Source organism: Poecilia mexicana, unplaced genomic scaffold (assembly GCF_051168715.1).
Source record: "Poecilia mexicana isolate PSO_F unplaced genomic scaffold, ASM5116871v1 scaffold_6, whole genome shotgun sequence".
Classification (NCBI taxonomy): domain Eukaryota; kingdom Metazoa; phylum Chordata; class Actinopteri; order Cyprinodontiformes; family Poeciliidae; genus Poecilia; species Poecilia mexicana.
Window position 1 is genome coordinate 24,910,031 of NW_028263375.1, and position 19,399 is coordinate 24,929,429.

The following is a 19,399-nucleotide window of genomic DNA, read 5'->3' on the forward strand; positions in this document are numbered from 1 at the left end:
CACATGAAACCAGGTAACTTTAGGAGAAGAAGTGAAAAGCTAATAACACTGCAGGAGAGAACTTTTTGCCGGTTGTGTGTCACTCGTTCGTACGCACTTCTCCCAGCCACGTGCCCCCTTTTCTCCTTTCCAACAAAACTTTGTGCAACTTTAATGGAGGCATCCATAAATGATGACGTTTCTCAGAAGTAATCACATCAAAGGGCTCACTTCCAGCTATGGGAAGCGAGCAAGCTAACCCTGGCACACTCGAGCACTCCAGGACGCTGTGGCAGCTTTTCTTCAGCGTATTTAGATTACTTCCAGCTGGTGGGAGTAGCCAATTAACCCGACACAACGCAAGGCTGTAAGCCGGGGCCAGCCATGGAGTCGAAATACAGAGAATAATGAACACGTATATCGGAAAGAATAAAGTATGACTTGGATTTTAAGATTCCGCTGGCATACTTCGGCGTTTTCCCCCTTTTTTTATGCTTAATTTCTGTTCTGTCCAATTTTCTCTACGTTTGTGCTTCGTCAAAGGCTCTCGACAGGAAACGCTTCATGCGTTTCACATCAACAGACATGATCTCTGCCATTGGCTGACGTGGGCCAGATGGTGCAATGACGGCAAAAAGAGTTCTGCCCAGCGTTAATCTGCCGCAATCTGCAGATCCTGCTTAGCAACCAAATCCAAATGGTACTGTTGGAAATAATCTGAGATTAATGGACATTATTTTATCCGAAGCTATAAATAGGTTTCCTTATTTTGTTTTATAATTTTTTTTTTAGCCAGGCCGCAGACTAAACAGTGAGTACCATGACATCTTAATCTTGAGCAAAATAATCACAGTGGGAGCAGGTGTCAGGGCGGGTCCGACACAGACGGGGGGATGGTGAAGACCAGGGAACCTCCAACACTGGGCTCATCCACAATTTGGCAGCCAGGAACATTTGACCCACACGCGTCTGACTTTCGTCACCATCTTTTTACACGTGTAGGGCTAGGGGCTGCGTCAAATGGCACGTTAGTGGATTACAGGGTTGAGGTCGGCTCTCGTTTCGCTGCTGCTGTAAGAGTAATCTACATGCGGCTGGCCGTGAAAAGCGCTCAAGATCGAGACAAGCGAAGCAGCCGACGTCTCTGCATTCCTGAAAAACATACATAAGTGCGCGTTTAGAGCTGCGATGACCCAGTCAGCGTTTCCTTGTTGCCAAATCAATGCAGCCCCACTGACAAGGCCTTTGGTCGATTATGTATTGGCAGGCGCCCCGACGGGGCAGCCACCTGCTCCTAACGACCACCCCGATGTGAAAGCCTGACACAAAGCAGCTATAAAAGGATGATTCAGTGCAGCAGATTCTGATCTGAGCATTTAAAATGAAATTCTCGTGATTTATTTTGTACGTTCGTCGACTGGAGTTCTATCAGCTGGCCACAAACCCCAATCCAAATCGCATATTTGGAAAACAAAAGTAGTAGTCATACTCCTTTAACTTCCTTTATTTTTTTTTTTATTTGTTTCACTAAATACTCTCCTTGCGTAAAATTTAACCTCTTCATCTCTAGGCCTCTTTCTGAGAAATATGGTTGAAAATACATGCCCAAAATGAATTGAATGTATCTCAAGAACTACAGAGTTTATTTTAATTGTTTTGGTATCAAAATAAAGGCAAGACTCTAGAGAATATGTTACAGCTCTAAAACCCACCCTGCCTGTTACTGAGGAAAGTGAATTAATATGATACACAGCAGAAATTAAGCAAAATATCTATTTCCGCCAAAAAAAAACCCAGTTCAATATATGAAGATTCCTTTCAAAGCATGTTTACTACATGTTTTGGATGTAGTAAACAACAGTACACAATCTGACCTTTTACTGTGCCAAGTTTCATGGAAAGAAAGTGAATCACATGAGTTTTAGAGAGGTACTACTTGATAAAAATCTAGGCGGACCTTCCAAATTAGCCATTTTGGCACAATTTGTGCCATTTGAACTTTCTCAGTTTTTTTTCTGTAGGTTCTGTTTCAATTATTTATTCTTATAGAATAAATGATTACTTGTCATAGATAAGTAATTACATCTAATAACAATTGTTTTTGGGGGTTCCTTTGAAAAAAAATTTCCTCCTGGAGTCTCTAGTCTGCGCTCTGCGCTCTGCAAGTAAAACCATGCAGTTCTCAATACAGATATGCAAACTTACGCGGGGCGGTTTCTCGGGATCCCATTGGCCAATTTTGATGATTGACACGTCTTTCGAACCGTCAGAGCCAATAGAATCCGAGGGCGTTGACATTAATACGGAAACTAAAGCCATTCACCAATTAGAGGACGGGAAACGCATGTGACGTGCATTGACGGAGTTCGCCTCTACATTTTTATATGGAAGCCCAGGAGGCGGAAGAGGCTCTGGGCAGAGCCGAAAACAGTATGAGATGGATTTAGGGAAAATGGATTATCGAACCAAGTGGAAATATTTAGTCTAATAAGGATTATGACCACGAAACAGCAAAGGTAGGACTGAATTTATGTTTTTCGCTTCGTGAAATTAGCGATTTCTTTTTTTCTTCTTCAGCTGCTGGTTCAGTGAGTTTTGCACGTAGCGTGGTGATTCTGGTATTGTTGGAAACGGCAGAGCTTCGGCTTTACTCTGGTTGATAGTTTGTGGGCTTTGGGAATAGAGCTTTGGAGCGTGACGTCACTGCTCTAGTCGGAGGGGTATCAGCGCCATCTTAGGGGTCCATAGACAACAGTCTCGCAGTATAAAAAAAACAGTCTCGCAGATTTTTTCAATCCAAGTTACTTAAAATAATTTAGCTATGGTACGAACTTGCTACGTTATTGTCTGTAATGTCCGATCACACGACTGAAACGGTAAAAGGATATAAGACGGACTTTGGTTTCACTATTATCCTGCTTGGAAACAACGTGAGGAGGCTAAGCTATCGGTGCTAACGAAAAGAAGACGAATGTCCTGGTATCAGCGGTGACACGTCTTGATATCACGTTCTCCAAAATCCCCAGATACCTACAAGTTTCCTCCAGACATTTCCTTTCTGGTGAGTGTCTAAATTTGCTTTGTTGGTTTTGTGTCATAATGTTGTTCTATGATTTTGTCCGAGTGTTCTTACGTTCAGTTTCTGTTGTTTAGCTCGGGCTAATATTGTTTATGTAGCATAGTCCGAGTTTTGTCAGTGGACATCGAGGTTATTACATTATTGTGAAGTAAACTATTTTACTAGTGTTATCAAATGTACAGCTTTAATAGCGATGTGTTCTGATATGTCCTCTTAAAGGCAAACCGACGTATGAAATGGATGAGCTCAATCCTGACTGGGGTCCAGTGCTGAATGTGGGTCACTGAGGTAAACGCCACAACATCGGACCGACATGGGCGTCAATTAAAGAGGCGATACAGCAAAACCATCAACAGGTTACTGAGACTGATTTCATTATTTACCCCAGAAGAGACAAATAATGAAAACACAGTAGCAGAGGCAACAGAAGAGGAGCAAGTTGGAGAGGCTGAGGAGGAAGGAACCCCAGGAGAGGAGCTCAGCAAGGCTGCAGACTCTGAAGAGGAACAGGAACCATTTGTGTTGAAATATGTGTACAGTTGGAAGTGGCTGTTCTCTCATTTAATAATTTAATGTATTAAACATTCATGAATCGTTTGATTCAAGCACTTCAAGTTGCATGTAAACGTGAAGAAAAGAATCACATTTTAAGTAACAATTTGATATTTAAATATTCAGGTAATAAACATACATGTAATGAGATTATATTTTTAAATAAATATTTTATGTGATTAAAGTAAACAATTATATAATCAGACATCTGTCAAGACACTGGGTTTTTGGGTTTGTTTTGCTTTTCATTTTATTAACTTTGTGTTTCAATTCACTTAAGTGGTTCATGGTATTTAGTGTAGTTAGAATAATATTATTGCTTTTCCTTGTTTGTCTGAGTCCATGTCAAGCCTTCTTTAATGACTATTCTATTTTATCCTTCTAGTTATTTCTTATTTCAGCCTCCCTGCAGGGTTTCTAGTAATGTTTATTTCTTAATTTGATCACCATAGGTTCAGTTATTGTTCCATGTCTGAGTCTGTATCTTTCTGTGTCATTCTAGTTGGGTTATTTCTTTGTTTAGGTCTTCTAGTTTCTCTTGCTCTGTGTTCCTTAGTTCTTATTGTTAGATCAGCCTTGTTTCTACATCCACATAAAGTAAGTCCACTGCCTGCTGCATTTGTGTCCACCGCCACATCATGACACAAACCAGATGAAAGAGCCCATCTTTAAACATTTAATGTGTAATTAAACAATAAAGGTGACAAATTTTATGAAATAGACCACACTTTAATAAATATTTGTTGTATTTAACATATTTCAGGTAAGTGAACATGTAATGACATAGATCCTGGCCTAGAATTTTATGCAATTGAACATTACGGGTAACAAGTGATGATCATCTGAGGTAATACATTTTATGAATTTTCTTTTTTTTTTTAAATATAATTCTGGTTAAAAAAGGGGTCAAAATGGAATAAAAATATGCCTAATCTATGGTTTAATAGAATAATTGTACACAGATTTTGAGTTAATAGGTTACATGACCTACAAGCTAAGAAAAATAAAACATTTTGACTGCAGAAATAGCTAAAAAATATATAAAAGGTGTTCAAATGTAATAAAGGTGAGTGTGCCTCATCTATACAATCTAGTAGAACAATTTCAAGCAGATTGAGTTAATGGGACACAATTTGGAAGCTACTGAAGAAAACATTTAATATTAAAATTATTGAATATGACTTAAAATTTTAATAGAAGATAGTGTGCCTCGTGTAATAGCATGAATGTCCACTTTTTGGTATCAGTTGGTCACAAGACAAAGCATTTATGCACAGGAGTGTTCGGAAATTGACAGCAGCAATGTGAAACTCCGAGCGCTTGTGGAGAGACTTAAGAACAGCTGGCCGAAATTAGCGTTCATAAATCGGATCAACCTTGAGCTGAACGTCTCTTACTCCGTGGAGCTCGGTTTATCCAGTATCCAACTTGAAAACAACTTTACTGCGGTTGGTAACACAATGAAAACACCGGTGTTCTGAATAGTTTGTTTTGGTCTGTGGACCCCAGACATGGCGCCGAGCGACGAAAACGTCATATCCTGTGACGTCAACTCCAAAGCTCTATAGTCGCTCTTTCACTGTTGCATTTTTTACCGCGTATGCCTCGTTAGCCTCGTTAGCATCTAATTACGTTTCGTTTTACCAAGCTACTTCGTGTTCAGGCTGGGTGTTGTTGATGTAGAAAATATTGTTTGTATCATTTAGAAGAGCTTTTTCCCGATCTGTGGATATGCAATATGCCTATATTGATAAATGTATAGCATGTTTTTTCAATCGATCTTGTTGCGGCAAGCGCAGAGGACCCAAATTTGGGTCCTCTCGCGACAAACAGGTTAATCTCAAAATATCTAAAGTCCTTTTGCAAAGGGCTCACGGGTTTGTGAGAGAAATTTAGAGGAGAAATACCTTCATGAACACATCGGAGATCAGAGGTGTGACCTCCCTAGAGGTCATGGAGGACCTTAATAAGGGTCAGGTTCCAAACGGTCATACAAAAATGGGAAAAGGAAGACACAACTGCAGACCTAGCAAGAGATGGCTGTCCAACTAAACTGACAGGCTGAGAAAGTAGCGTATTGATCAGAGAAGCAGCCTAGAGGCCCTTGGAAAAATTTGGAGGAGCCGCAGCAACCCACGGCTCAAGTGGGATAATCTGTCGATGACCACTGCTTCTCAGCACTCCACGAATCTGTTCTTTAGGAAAGAGACATTTCTGAAAGAGACACAAGAGGCCCTGTTTGCATCAAACCAGAAAGTTAAAACAGCAAACAAGCCACGGATGGTTTAGATTCAAGCACATGTACATGTTAAAATGGCCCAGTCAAAGGCCGAACATGAATCCAAGAGAAAATCAACACTTTAAAATTTGTTGTTCACCGATTTATTTTGTTTTATTTTTTATTTTTAATTCAGTTCAACTGAGCTGTTGTGCAAAGAGTAACAGACAAACGATTCAAAGCTGGAAGAGACAAACCCAAGGTGTAATTGTATAATTTTACTTCCACTTCACAAACAAGTGTGACTTTGTATTGGTCCGTCACATTATCATCCCGATGTGGTCGCAATAATTCATGTCAAAAAGTTTATGCATAAATCTACACTTGTGTAAGATTAGGGGTATCTCTGATGCTTGTTTGGAGAGGCAGAAGTTCACCTCGGTCGTATATTATGTCTCATATTTCTTCCTCTACTAGGAGATATGTTGCTTAAAACAGTCTTTCTAGCTTGCCGCTACTTTTGTAGGCGAATAATGAGGACTTTCGCTGTCAGTCACCTAGTGGTTTCCCAGAACAAAGCAACACCTCCTACAGCTTTCCCACAGCATTTTTGCTAATAAGCAATCTCTCCACCAGTTAAGACCGGGTGAGCCATGAGATGAGATTAAAAACCCAGAGCCAAGACTATTCTGCATTAGATACGCTGTTGAAATCAGACGTGGAAGGAAGACATCATTGCCCTAAAAGAGTCTGAAGCTTTTATTTTCCCAGGATGGATGTTTTCTATTACAAGGAAGAACCGAACTTGTTGCAAGAGCGAGATATTTTATCTGCTGGATGCACAGGAACGCGCCAAAGCCAGGAGAAAATCTTGCAGGAGGATTCACGGCGACGATAAAACCTCCAAGTCGCAGCAAACACAAAAGCTTTCATTACTGTCAAAGCTCACACACGCTGCTGTAAGTGCATGCCTGGAGATAAACAGGTGCCGACTGGAAAGATGTGCAATAAAAGGGAACTTTTTCACCGCTCTGCAACTACAGAGTCAACATAAAGGAAGAGAACAATGCAGCGAGGAGGGTTTCAGCTGATATGGACACACATCCAGACAAAAACTATATTGAAATGCTGAATGGAGTTCTGGTCAGACTTACCGGGTCATCCTTAATTCAATTTGTACTGATGCTGCAGGGAAACTTTTAACAGTGAATTCTTGTGGCAGCATAACATTTGCAGTGCATAAGAGCATAGCGTGACAGTACTTGCAAGATGGTTTCTGACAAAATAGTCAAGATATTTATAGGCGGCAGTGTTAAGGAATAACTCAACGGGAGAAGCCTGGTGTGCACGTTGGAAAGACAGAAAAACAACCAAGCTTCAGACCAACAGCACTGCAGAGAAAGGAGCGACAACGGGAAACAATAACGATTGTCGAATATGTTTTAGAGAAGAGCTCAAAAGTGAGGGGAAAAAAGAGTAGGCTGAAATTAGCTAAGATTTTCAGAGCAAAAGCTGAAAATGATGTTTTAAGCTTTCCTGACAGTAGCACAAAACCTAGCATAACCATGCTAGTGGATCTGAGTTTAACAAAACATTAGCAATGAAATGACCGATGCTCTTTTTGACTGGCTCTTCTGGTGACAGAGGTCACATGCGGAAAAATATTTACTTATTAAAAGCTTCAGACACCAAAATCTGGTTCGTTTGCCTAGACAGTCTGGTTGGTAGTGATGGGCTATCTGAATCCAGGCTTCGAGGCTTGTACCGAGTAAAAAGGGGGCGTGGCCGATGAAGTCCCGCTTCGAGGCTTGTGTTGTCTTGCTGAAAACCACGTGACTGGCAACAAAGGAGGCCTCGCATTGCATGGGTCACGTGACTGCTTCATTTTGCGTGTCGGTTTTCAAAATAAAAGCGCGATGAGCCTTGCTGTGTCATGGTTTGTTGTCCATTTGGTCACGCATCAGAGGATGATATTTGTCTTCAGTGGCCAAATATTGGCCAAATAACATTGACCAACATATTCGATGTGTATTGATGGCACTCATCAAAATGTTTGTTACTGGTTTTCTCAATTGTAGATTATGTTGTTTTTTTAATAACTATATTTTTGTGATTTTATGATGTAAATCTCTTTGAACTGCATTGCTGCTGAAACGTGCTACACAAATAAACTTGATTGTCTGAAATGGAGCCAGCAAGAGGAAAATCTGACATCTGAGAATACTTTGAGATTATCCTCACAATAAAATTCTTCTTAGATAACAATAATTAACCCTCCACCTCCCAATTTCTCACCTTCTGCAAAGTTCCACTATTATTTGTAGTCTGATTAGCAAACATATATCAGTCTTGCACAGATTTAAACACAAACAGATTTAAACTTGTTGCAGAACTAAAATTCAACATGTCGCCAAATATGAGGGATCAGAGCCAATTAGAAATCCAAGAAAAAGTGAACGCCCCAACAGACACTGCACTCTCAAGACATTAAAACATCAATTGTCTTTATTGTCAAATCCATCTATGACATAAAAGAAAACCCGACACAACCACTGACGTTCAACATAAACCAGGATTAGATTGGTTACAAATAATTGTAATAATTAAAAAATATGACAATTAAATATGGTTTTCATTGATTATCCTGTTACTAAACATGAGTTTGATGAAAACTTTGTGACAATATTGCATTTAGTAATTTTTGGAAGTATGATCCAACTGAGTGACAAGACTGTTACATTTCCACCAGCAGATGTCACTATAGAGCAATGAATGAAGCATCGAGTAACGAACCTTTTTGCAAAGCAAAGGGCTGGAAAGGTTCATTGCTTCATCAGGCTTCATTTGCCCATCACTACTGGTTGGGTTAGCATAAACACACTGGAGGGAGAAATGGCTTGTGGTTTTTCCACCAACGACAAAAGCAAAACAGCTGCCAAAATCTGAAGCCACTCCATTTTGGTTTCGAAGAAGGAAGTTGCGCTCATGTCTTCTTCAGACGCTTTCATGCTGTTTCCTCCAGTGGTTCTTGGTGCAGCGCCCCCACAGGCGAGGAGGTGAACAGGTTTTTCAAAGAGTTTGGTGCGCCGTGCAACGAAAGTGAATCGCTCCAGCTGAAAATCTTGAAATCTTGGTGTACCGGACTATCAGGTGTTAAACTGTGACTGAAAAAAAAAAAAAAAACTCCCAACAAAAACAAAAAAATCAAACAATGACTACCAGAACAGTCTTAAAACTAAACTAACACCCTGGAGTAAAACATGTTAAAAACTCTCATCAACAATCAGCATGCCTTTTGATTCACTTTGTCCAGTTTTAGATTACAAAAAAAGACAAAGGTTCTAGACATAAGTTTTGATGCATAAATGGGGGTAACCTTATAATTCCTCCATTTTTCTTTTAGATTCAAAGTTACTGTCTTCACAAAGGATACAGCAGTAGATTTTCAGTGGTCATTGTTACATTTAATTGCTAGGCAAAATAAGGTTACACCGAGCAGTTTATGAATTATAAACCTTCAAACAAAAATCACGAAAGCAGGTGATCAGACATAAAGGAAAAACTGAAATGGGTATTGGTTATCTAAAACTGGATCGGTGCAACTCTTCAAGACAAGAACGATTTGACCAAGTTCAGTCAACTTTAGAGGTTTTGATTCAAGCGTAGCAATAACTCAGTCCAAGTCCGTCCAACAGGCAATCTGCATTTTCTGAAGCCCACCTCCCCCCAACCACCACCACACCGCCCTCCCAAGGCTTCACTCTTCTGGAACAAATAAACCGAACGAAGGGCACCTCTAGGACTGCTTCGGCCAGCAATTTCTCCTCAATTCTCAGATCGCCTCTTCAGTGTCTGCCCGTCTGACATTCACACATACACAGAGCTAATGACAGCATTCCAGCCACCCAAGTGTATAACTGCCCCGAGGGAAAAGAAATCACTTTCTCTCCATGGTCACTCGCTCTCCTGTGTGGATCGGCTTTGCCTCAGAAGTCAGCAAGCAAAGATGACTATGACCACAGGGAGTTGGGGATAATGTCAGTCATAAGATTGGAGAGATTGGCTAACTTTTTTTTTTTTTTTGGGTGGGGGGCGAGTGCAATGCGACAGAGTAGAGCACTATGTTGAAGAGACGAGAAAACTGTGTTCGAATTTAGCTCGGCAGTTGTAATCGAGGTCGGGCAGCTCTCTCAAATTTGCCTCAGGATGTAAACATGTAGATGTTTACGTCTTTGAAATCAGGAAAATAAACATGTAACGGAAAAAAAAAAAGTCGTAATAAAATGTGTTTCTCTACAACTTGCACATTTTTATCTTATTTTGTTTAAATAAAATGAACTGTCTTTAGTTACATTTTACATTCAAACACACATTGGACACCTCGTGACTGCGAAACACTTTATGGTGAAAGGTGAAATGTTAGTACCAATTTTATCAGCAGTTTTCAGCCTAAAATTCATGCATCTGATAGATTAAGGTTTAAAGTAATTGTTTTATTTATTTTATATTTTTTTTACCAAAATGTTTCCTGTGACTGGAAGTAGTGCTAACATTTTGGACAGAATCCCAACTTGAATCTGCTGTAGAATACGTAGAGGCTTTTTAAAGATTAGGGTGATGGCAATGAGGGCTTACTACCTTTAAGACTCGAAACTCATCACCAAAGATTAAAATGATAATGGTTTGATTGCTGAAATTTTTTTTCCCCTGATTTATTTAGAAGAGAATACATTTAGACATTATTTCCTAATGAAATGTTTAAATATATATCTATATATATGGAATATTAATATAGAGGGGTTTTTTTCTTTTCTCATCCCTCTACAGTGGTGTAGCCAGTGAATGTTTCTGTAAAAGTAAAAAGAGGGAATTTCCCACTAAAACGACTTAAGCTAAAGAAAAAATCCCACTGATCTACTCGACCCCATCCTTAAAAGCTTAAGTTTAACTTTGAAATTTGTTTCCCACCAGCTTAGAAAAGTCTGGCTCTCTCTGTAGTCAGCACCACAAGGGCACGATGAAGAGACGGCTCGAAATAACCCTTTAGCTTGAACAGGCGAGTGCTGCAGAAGTTAACGTCAATTAACTCTTCATTATTAGTCGCAAAAGGTCACTTTTGAATTGCAGCACTTTTGCCTGCAATTTTTTTTTCTTTTTTGCGCTTTGGTTTTTAATTGGAATAATTGTGAGTAATTTTAATGATGCCACTAAAGACACGTCAGTTTCAACTACCGTTAATTAAAAGCTGAAGAGCTTTGAGAAATTAGTGAATATTCTACCTTTTTCTCTACTGTACTAAAAATCAAACACACTCACTGCACCAAGTTGTATCCATAAAACATACATTTAGTAAATAGATAATATTGATTGATAAAGTCAAGCTGTGTGTGAAATAATCTCAGTATAAGTCCAACTGGTTTTGTTAAGAACATTACCTTAAGAAACAGGGTAATGAAGCGCTCAGCTGGTTAGTGAATCAGCTTTTAATGTGATAACCTAACTAACTTAGACGTGGAAATCTATCCAACATGACAGGGGAGCTTTAATGAGAGAAGCAGCAATCTGGCCTGTGACACAGCGGACACTGGAGGGGCTGCAGAGATTCAGAGTCGGCTGATGGCGCAACTATTAATCGAAAACTCTACAAAACTGCCGCCTGTGAGAGAGAGGGAACAAGACAGTCCCTACTGAAAGAAAGTCAGGAGAAATCCTGCCATAAACCATGGAGGCAAAGCAACAAACACTTGGAAAAAGATGCTCTGGTTAATAGAATTTTTTTTTAGCACACCGAAAATATCTTTTAGAATATGTTTACATTTTGCATTTTATTTGAAATGCAAAATGTTGACATTTTGTTTAGCTTTAGCTTAATTGCTGCCTTGACTGTTGTTTCCTGCACCAAATAGCTTATTTTTGTAAGCACTTCACTTAGCGATTCATCGATTACTAAATTAGTTAATGATTATTTCAATAATCGATTAAACATGATTAATCATTGCACCCCTAATATGTTTTTTCACCTCTAGCAGATAAATAAATGAAAATGTTGAAAACCATGCATCAGTTTCTTTCGTTACGTTTCTCTTAAGTAAAATCCCAACAGAATAAAATTAAGGTTTTAAATGTGTGCAGGTCCACAGTTTATCTGCCTCAGGTGTCAGAAGAGCCACCAAATGAGCAAGACCCTTTCAGATTTCCCAGCATGCCACAGGTCCAACACGCATTTCTGTTCACTGAAAGGTTCTCGGCGTACTCTCTTGATGGTGCCAACAAAGCTAGCATCACAACGTGTTGCAATATTATACAAAACAACCATGGCGGTTTTCTCACTGGACTGCTTCATGGTTCATTTAATGGTAGTAACACAAACAACAGGTTGTTTATTTTTGAAGAAGAATAGTAGCGTGTGAAAAAGAGCCTTGATTTAGTGTTTACCGAGAGGATTACCACTTTAAAGCTCCAAACCAACTCAGACATATTCAAACAGAAAGTCTGAATCCTTCCCATACGCTTCAACACAATGACAACATAGTAAGGATGAACCACACTCTTACTGCTCTTCACACGGACACACACACACACACACACGCACGGACACACACGCAGCACGGCTGTATAATAAATGAGCCTCTTCCGTCCTGTTGCACTTAACTGTCGCTGCAGTCAGCGACATCATAAGCACAACAAACAGAGAAACATCTCACTGTCGGTGTTCAGTCGGTGTAAAAATCGCTGCTTCAGAGACTGACAGGATTCATATTCACAAGCCACACACACGCACACGCACACACACACACACACACACACACACATACTGCTGCAATTACAGCGAGCCCAGCGCCACGGCTCAAAGGATGATTTTAAATTGTGCTGTTTGCACTTCAAATGAGTTTGATCCATCCGCACAGGTTGGGCGTTTGCTGGGGGAGGGGAGTGCTTCTGGGTGTGCGTGCCCCCCCCCCGCCCCCCTCCTTTCTTTTCGTTATTGTTGCTCCTACAGAGCAATAATGTGGATCCTGAAAACTGTGTGGGAGGAGGGTTGATGTGATCATTTGTATCTGAGCATCACCTGGCATCGGGACATTAGAGAAGCATGGCCTGGGGGGGCTTTTCTCCCCCCGCCTCTATCTCTGAGGACTCCTAATGCCATGCAATGTAGCACTGACAGCTCCCTTCAAAAACAAAAACAAAAAAACACCTCAGCACCAAACCTTTCCAATGCTCACAGCCGTCTTCTTCCTTACTCTCACACAAATAAAACCCTACTTTGACAGACAAAGATCCAGTGATATCACAAATATGCGTATATTCGCTCTACATTTCGATATGGAGAATAAGACTCGTCCTCCTGCCTCCACCCAGTCACACAGAGACACAGCCTCCCCCCCCCCCTGGCAGCAGGCAGGCAGGCGGCGGAGAGGACAGCCATGGATATGTTCTGCCTGCTATCTAATGAGCGTCAGAATGTCACTGTGGGGGCCCTCTCGGCCGGTCCCGGCCAGCCAAGCGGGTCCATACGCGAGGTATCAACACAGTCTATCAAACAGCTGGCAGACAGCCTACCCTGCTTTTTCCCTCTCATCATTCCCGACTCTGCATCTCTGCCGAATGAGGCTCTCGCTGTCTGCTTCTGATAACAAACAAGCAGAGGCCCAGGTCTGCTCTGCCTCGCATCCCTCCCCAACTCCTCTACTCCTCCTCTTCTTCCTCACCCAGCAGCATCAGCACCACCGACTTTACACAGACATCCTGAATGAAGGATGGAAGCGAGCTCTGCCATAAGTAACACACACACACAAACACAAACACACACACACCATCCGCTCTACCTGACTGTGTGTGCTCTGTGGAGGTAAAAAGAGACGGAAAGGTGCCAGACGAAGTACAGTTTGTGTTTTCTTTTTTTTTTTTTTTGTATTACCTTAAAAAAAAAAAGCAGTGGGAGATTCTTTCAATAAGCGTCTATGTTTAACTCCCTTTCTTTCTTAGCCCTCTCCGACTCTCTGCCTGGGTGTAGAGCGCACCTTTTGAGTGTCATCTACCCAGAAGACATCAAATAACACGCCTTCGCAAGGATGCCGGAGCCACCGCCGCAGCAGCACGGCAACGCAACGCCGCCTCAACGGGCGTGCTGGGAGATGAGAAGATATCAGCGAAGAGACGTGCTTGGCAGCTGATCAGCGCTGCTTCACTGGCTCCAGGACAACAACAATCCCTTTAAAACGTCAGGAGATGTTCAGTTTTGCCTCTGCTTCCAAGTTATCTCTGTCCTTGTGATTAGGTTGTCGGCAGCAGTCACATTGGATCGCAGTGGGTTGTGAAGACGTGACACGGGCATGGATGGAATTAAAAACTCAATAGCTACGCAAATGCGGCTCTGGCAACTCCAGTTTTGCCCAACTGACGAAGGCATTCCCGACTGGAAACGTAGGACAGACGACTTACTTCTGGAAAGCCTTCCAGAGAATCGCCAGTGAATTCAAGACATATCTTTTCAGATTTACAAATTGTATCTTTACCTTCACATAACATGATCAAGATCAACGTATTCTTTGCACAATACCCCCCAGCCCCCCCTTTTTTTTTTGCTTGCCCTGGACACCCCACTGTTTCATGACCTAGTACTGCCTATTGTTCTGGCAGGTGGGACCCCCTCCTGAGCTCATTCCTGTTACAGAAAAAAAATCTATCAACTCTGTATGTGATGCTATAGAGATATCGGCATATGATGATATTTGAGGCATCACTGGCAGACCTGTAAGGAAAGATCTACATGGGTCAAATTTCAGGATTTTAGGGCTGCATTATGTTTGTCTTGAAAGTCCCGCAAAGAGGCAGATGGGACTGTCTCACAAGATCATTCCTACTGCGGACAAAGCAAATAATCCAGCACGATGCAGCTACATATCGAAGTATAATATCCCCAGATTATCTGACAGAAAAATCCAACTTAAGTATCTCAGGGCTGTACTATGCCCAGTCCTAAAAAGCACAGGACTGTTGTTTCACAGAAGGGCCCCAGGCATGTGTTTTTATTTATTTATTTATTTTCCATAACCAGATAGAAACATGCAGCAGGAAGTGTGTTTCGAGTACCTTGAAAATGGAACGCTCTAGACTCGCTGTGGAAGCCCTGGACTTGAGTAACTCCATCAAAGCCTCCGTCTCCAAGTGTTAGTTCATCAAAGACGCTGATGCGCAGGGCAGGGTCAACCCCAAAACCTACAACTTATTTCCAAACAAAGAAGATTGTTACTGAGGTTGTTAGCTGGATGGTGAAAATCCTTCATAGTGGCACCTTTTTTTTTTGCACAATAATATCCAATAAATTGAATTTTGACAAACTTCTGCAAGGTTTTCTGGATGCAGATTACGCAGGATACACTTCTACTACTGCATATATCCTGAAAAGCTACATGTTGCAAGAGGTTGCAGAGGCGTCCTACCTGAGGAGGTGCAAAATAAGCAAAGAACCAGAAATAGCTGTATCAATCCCATATTGACTGTGTTGAAGCGAAGGTTTAGTCCATGTTTTTATCGGCGTCCAAAGGACCGTGTCGTTAAATCACAGGCTGACAGGATATCACCCTTGAGGCTGTTAGAAATCCCAAACGCCGAGCGGAGGCATCATCACAACTTTAGAAGCCTCTATCATACGCCGGAGGAGGAAAGACAAAAGGTAAAAAAAAGAAATGATAATAATACAAATCCTCAGGAGAGACAAGAAGTAAGCGATGTCGAAACTACGCCATGTAACGCCAGGTCCGCTCCGGCTGCAGCATCCGCGGCACAGGTGGATGAGCTGCCCTGCCTCACCAGCTCAACAGACGCTCCTTCAGCGGGCTGGGAGCTCACACCGCTGAACGGGGGAGAGAGAGAGAGGAGGAGAGAAAGAGGGCGGGAGAGGGAAGAGAAATAGGGACCATGACGCCCTCTGCTGGACAGATTTCAATATTAATCGGATTACAATAAAATCATCACGCCCTCTGCTGGACAGATTTCAATATTAATCGGATCAAAATAAAATCATCATAACCGGTCCGACTCTATTCGATACTTGGATTTTTTTTATTTTTTTATTTTTTTACAAATTCTGTTTGACAGCAAATGAGAACTCCAAATTTAGCTTCTAAATAATATAAAATACTGACAGAATTTTTTATTTATTTATTTTTTAGGGTTTTGTTGGTTCTAGTGGCCTTTATTTGAAAGTAGTTTGACAGGAAACAGGGTAATGAGAGAGAGGGAAGACATGCGGCAAATGTCGCCAGGCCGGAATCGAACCTGTGAAACCGTCATGAGGACTAAGGCCTCAACACGTGGGTCGTGCTTTGCATCGTGATTTGAGAGCAAATCAAAGCAAAGATGTTTTTACAATAGAGTTAGAAATTACAACACAAAAACAAAATAATTTTTCAAGAAGGAACCTGAAACTAAAGCATCAATCCCAGTGTCTATCCAAGACTGATAGTGACTTGATATTGATAATATTGATATTTTGGATTGTCCCACTCTCCTTTGCTTGATCATGGGCCAACAGAAAGCTAGTGACATCCTATTCAAGGTTGGTAAGCTACAAAATGTCACAGCTATAGAAGCTGGTTGTTAACAGAGTGCTTTATCCACATGTGTTCATAGAAAGTAGAGTGAAAGGAAAAAGTTTGGAAGAAAAGCAACAGGAAAAACTCCAACCCAACCAAGTACTGAGTCTATATATTGGTCAGTACACTGACATATTTTTCAGCAGGTTTTTTTGGTCTTATGTATTTCACGTGTTGAGAAACCATATTTGAGGTTTTTAACATAAAATAAAACAATGCAGTAATGTCTTCAGTCAGGGGCTTCTTCAGATTCTCTGCAAGACTGACTGCTTTCATGCCTTCCTGGTGGCGGTGCCATCAACATCCACAATCACTCTTTGAAAATACTTGGGTGAAATGAGTTTCATTTCGCTCTGCGATAAATAAAGTATTTTTGAACTGGCTGAAATACAACTGCTGAAACAACAGAATCTGCAGATGCTTGAAAGTGACTATGTACCTCTGCTTAGACTGAGAATCTGCTTCCTTGGGGCTTCATGTGTTCCGCTGATCGATGTCGGAAAATCGTGAAATTGATGGTTTCATGTTAATGTTACATTTCGCCTGAACCGCTGTGACTGAACAACATTAGCGGCAATGAAAACAATTGATGGATGCGTAGTACCTGAGAAGTTGACAGTGTTAGAAGTCTGATTAATGGCTGGGCAAACGGCGGTGAAACGGCCTGATGTGGTTCGTGCAGCTCCCCCACCTTTATTTGTCTAAATGTTTTTCTTTTCAGTTTGACTTTGAAGCGGAGTTTAACAGCTCCTCTAAACCTTTCTACCCTCCTGAGGTTGCTCTTTGAGCAGAGTTGTGTGGCCTCCTGCAGACGCGCAGCTTTATTCCTTCAAAATGCTCAAGTCATCTTTCAAAGTTGAAGTTTAGCTGTTCAGCAGGTGGCATGACATAAAACGTTCTTGGCTGCCTAGCTCACTCTGATCTCTCTTATGCTTTATATCGCTTTTGCTTGCTTTTTGGTTACTATATGGTGAATTTATTCCATTTGGTTGCATAACACACACAAAATTCAACATACTTTATCAGGAGTTTAGGTGACAGTAAAACATGCATATGAAACTTGTAACAAAAGTCACCTAGGTGAGTAAATGAAGCCCTCCTGTGTGTAGCTTCATATCAGTACCAACAAAGCAGCTCTGTCAAGGCCACACACGGTTTTCTTTTAAGGAAACGTTAGTTAATAAAAGGATTGACGATCAAGGATCACAGGAGACATCTCAGGGATGAGGTTGTGGGAAAAACATAATCAAAATTGTAAAAGGTAGTTTTGGAAGTGTCATGCTGTGGGGATCATTTCCTAAATACAGTTAGAGACCGCAAAGTACTTGAGAAAGGGATGTTCGTGTGTTAGGATGGCACAGTCAAAGTATAGACCTAAAAATAATTGAGATTCTGTGGAAAAGCTTGAAAACTGATGTTCTCTGGTAAGGGTCTTGAACATGAGCTATTTGCAAAGAGGAATGGGTAAAAAAAAAAAAATTCTGTCTGTCGCTAGACGACCAACGATAGTGATGTCATTTCCCCCAAAAGACGGAAGTGTTGACTCAAGGCAAAGACACGCCGTTTGCGTCCAACTCTTCAAGGTCCGATCCAGTTTTTACCTCACATATAAGCTCCACTGCAACTGTCCCTCTACTGACGACTGGACTTGCAAAATCAAGTATTCATGCAAGAGTACCAGAAATCCCACCAGCATAAACACAAGGCAGTCTGGCTTTAAACTCAGAGCTGCTCAAACCAGCTCCGACGACACTTTAAAAAAATTTTTCTGTACTTCTTACACTAGTTTTTTATGCGAGTAATGTGTTTTACTTTGCCACCGTGTCTCACTTGCTGTCTCACTCATTCAAATTTTCCATTAAATTCCAACCGCAGTAGACTCCAGGTCTATCGCGGTCGGATAGTCGGAGATGAAGTTGCGGGGAATCGCTAGCAGTAGGCGAGAGAAGCCTTTAACTCTATCGTCTTTAAATGTTCGGATACCAAATCAGACCTGATACGTCTTAGCACTTCAAAGTGGCTGAATATAAATGTGCATCGCGCTTTTTTTTTTTTTTTTTTTTTTTTTTTTTTAGAAGTTTTTGGGAAACATTTTCAAACACAGGTTTTATACAATTTCTCTTGTCCACCATTTTGTGTTGGTTTGTCACGCGCAATTTCCAAAAATGACATTGAAATTAGTGATTGAAACGTGTCAAAACGTGAAAAGTGGTCTTGGTATTTCTGCAGAATAGTGAGATTCTGAACAACAGTGCAATCCCCACTAGACTGCAGTGTGCTCTTCATTTCCAGGCCATGTGTAGCGTTCTTCCACCAAACTGTCTTTCCTTTAAAGCATAATTGTCCACAGCGAATTAACGTGTTTTATTAGGATTTATGCAAAACAGATGTACTTTGGCAAATAAGTTATCTTTTAATATAGCTCTTGTAGCGCTTGCAGTATGCACACACAGCGAGGGGCTAATGGATAGCTATTGTCAGTGAAACAAAGGCGAGCAGGGGCTCTTCATGCGGTGTCACATCTGCTGAGAGAAAGGGCCGCCATCCCCTCTATTCATAATTAATAAAAGTAGATTTCTTCTGGGTGCAGACACAGGGAATGTAATTACTTTCTATTGCCCACAAGTTGTCATTTCCTAAAGTGCCATCAGGAAAACAAGACTCATTAAAATGTGCACTCAGGAAAAAAAAAAAAGTAATAAAGGTGCAAGACACACACACGCACACAAACACACACACTGCAAATCTCTTAGGGCAAGGACAGAGCAACAGTGGAGGTCCTTTACTTCATCTTTACATGATTCAAATAGATGATGCATTACAAAGCTCTGAGGGGCTTATTCACTGTGGCCATAAGTCAGCTATGAAGACATGTTAATGGGACTGATGAAATGAAACAACTTCCTGGATATCTAAGAGGTTTCACATATGAACAAAAAAAAAAACAAAAACAAACCCTAATCTCTTCTG

General features: G+C 41.0%; 1 protein-coding gene and 1 long non-coding RNA gene across 2 annotated transcripts in view; one reads left to right on the top strand and one right to left on the bottom strand.

Annotated features, from left to right (window-relative positions):
• nell2a (neural EGFL like 2a) overlaps positions 1–15,326 on the bottom strand; it is a 97,987-nt gene extending 82,661 nt beyond the window's left edge. Inside the window, exons 1-2 of the mRNA XM_088006476.1 lie at positions 15,275–15,326; positions 14,925–15,056 (exon numbers count right to left, since the gene is read on the bottom strand). Coding sequence (XP_087862602.1) covers positions 14,925–15,056; positions 15,275–15,326 — 184 coding nt within the window. The remainder of the gene's footprint in view (positions 1–14,924; positions 15,057–15,274) is intronic.
• LOC148158712 (uncharacterized) lies at positions 1,304–3,815 on the top strand. The gene is made up of 2 exons (XR_015763080.1): positions 1,304–3,040; positions 3,278–3,815. It is a non-coding gene; the product is annotated as an uncharacterized LOC148158712 (long non-coding RNA).
• Positions 15,327–19,399: the final 4,073 nt, after the last annotated feature.